The sequence below is a fragment of the Pterocles gutturalis genome, unplaced genomic scaffold (assembly GCF_000699245.1).
Source record: "Pterocles gutturalis isolate BGI_N339 unplaced genomic scaffold, ASM69924v1 scaffold31388, whole genome shotgun sequence".
Taxonomy (NCBI): Eukaryota; Metazoa; Chordata; class Aves; order Pterocliformes; family Pteroclidae; genus Pterocles; species Pterocles gutturalis.
This window is the reverse complement of record NW_010121446.1, coordinates 705-2,313: the sequence shown is the minus strand read 5'-3', so window position 1 is coordinate 2,313 and position 1,609 is coordinate 705. Positions and strand designations below refer to the sequence as shown.

The window sequence follows — 1,609 nt, the reverse complement described above, 5'->3', positions numbered from 1 at the left end:
TATATATATACACACATAATATATACAAACACCAGGCGCAGCAGGACCTGGGTCTCGCAGGAGGTCAAGACGACACCGTTTGTGTCCCTAAGAGCCTGTGAAGCCCAAGTGCTTCATCCTCTCCCTCCCACCATATATTTAAGGGTCCTGCTTGAGGATTTGGCCCCTTCCTCCGGTCTGGACAGGGGTTGTTCCTTGGTTAAAAAGTTCCTTTGGACTTTGCCATGGTTCTGCCCTGCGTCAACTTTCCTTGTGCATCGAGAGGTTGCAGAGCTCCGGAGCTTCTCCCGCGTCCTGAGCTGCGACTCGGAGCTCCCGGCACCGCTCTGGTGTCCTCCCCGTGCTGCGTGGTCCGGACTGCGCTCGGAAGGACAGGAGGAGCCAGAATCCCTCTGGACTTTTCCATGAGTTTTAGCATTTGCATTGAAGACACTGAGAACCCCAAATCCCACATCTACCCGACGTTCTGCTTTTCTGGTCTCGTCTTTAGCACCACTGAGATGGTGCTTTCAGTCCCGGGACTGCTTTAGCAGTTTGCTCGGATCCCTGCCCTTCCTGGGGGAGCGCGGTCGCTCCGATCGGCGGCTCCGGCTGTGCCGGCTCTCCTGGGAACGGGCTCTTGGTGCTGGAGGCTGCGAGGAGCTCCGTGCATGGCTGCACCGGGATGGATCTGCGTTTGGGGAGGGGGATTGAGCAGCTGGAGGGGTCTCCATCCTTCCCCCAGCACAGCCCTGCTCCCTGCGGGTTTTCAGTTTCCATCGAATCCAGCCCCCCCTGGGCTGGGGTTTCGGGATTTTTTGGGATTGAGCACCGGGATGATGAGCACTGGGAAGCAGGAGGATGCAGGGGGTCCCCTTACCTTCACCCCGAGCGAGCTAACACCCGCAGCCTTTCTCTCCGCAGTATTTAAACATGTTACGGACGTGCGAGGGTTACAACGAGATCATCTTTCCCCACTGCTCCTGCGACTCTCGGCGGAAGGGACATGTCATCACAGCCATCAGCATCAAGCACTTTAAACTCCACGCCTGCACCGAGGAGGGGCAGCTGGAGGTAAGGGGGGTTCTGCGGGGTCCCGGGGGCTCCCCCTCACCAGAGCGCCAGCGCCGTGTCCCGAAGCTCAGGATCGCTGCGGACCGGCCTCCGAAGGGATTTTGGGCAGGGGTGGGGAGCACAGGGTTTATCTGGCTGCTCTGGGGGTGTTTTCACGGCTCACTCCCGGCTCTGCAGCGAGGCTGGCCGAGGCGTCCTCGTTCCCCCTTCACGTGTCTTCCCTTCTGCGTCTGATCTGCTTCAAACCTTCCTCTTCCTCACCGGGCTCTGCCCTCACCCGCGTTTCGTTTTCCTTCAGAACCAGGTAATAGCGTTCGAATGGGACGAAATGCAGCGGTGGGACACGGACGAGGAGGGAATGGCGTTCTGCTTCGAATACGCGCGGGGAGAGAAGAAACCCCGATGGGTTAAAATCTTCACCCCCTATGTGAGTACCCCTGTTCTTAGGAAAAACCCAGAACCTGCTCCTTTTCCTCCCTAGAAGCTGGAGGAGCACCCAGTGCTCCAGCTTTTGGGACCGGTGGCCACCAGAAGGAGCCGGTGGCCACCAGGAGGA

At 58.8% G+C, this 1,609-nt stretch overlaps 1 protein-coding gene across 1 annotated transcript in view; it reads left to right on the top strand.

Moving 5' to 3' along the window:
* Positions 1–903: 903 nt before the first annotated feature.
* Positions 904–1,609, top strand: part of LOC104464522 (sorting nexin-27-like) — a gene marked incomplete at both ends in the record, with an annotated part of 832 nt that continues 126 nt past the window's right edge. The window contains 2 exons of the mRNA XM_010077255.1: positions 904–1,053; positions 1,352–1,480. Of these exons, the coding sequence (XP_010075557.1) occupies positions 904–1,053; positions 1,352–1,480 (279 nt within the window). The remainder of the gene's footprint in view (positions 1,054–1,351; positions 1,481–1,609) is intronic.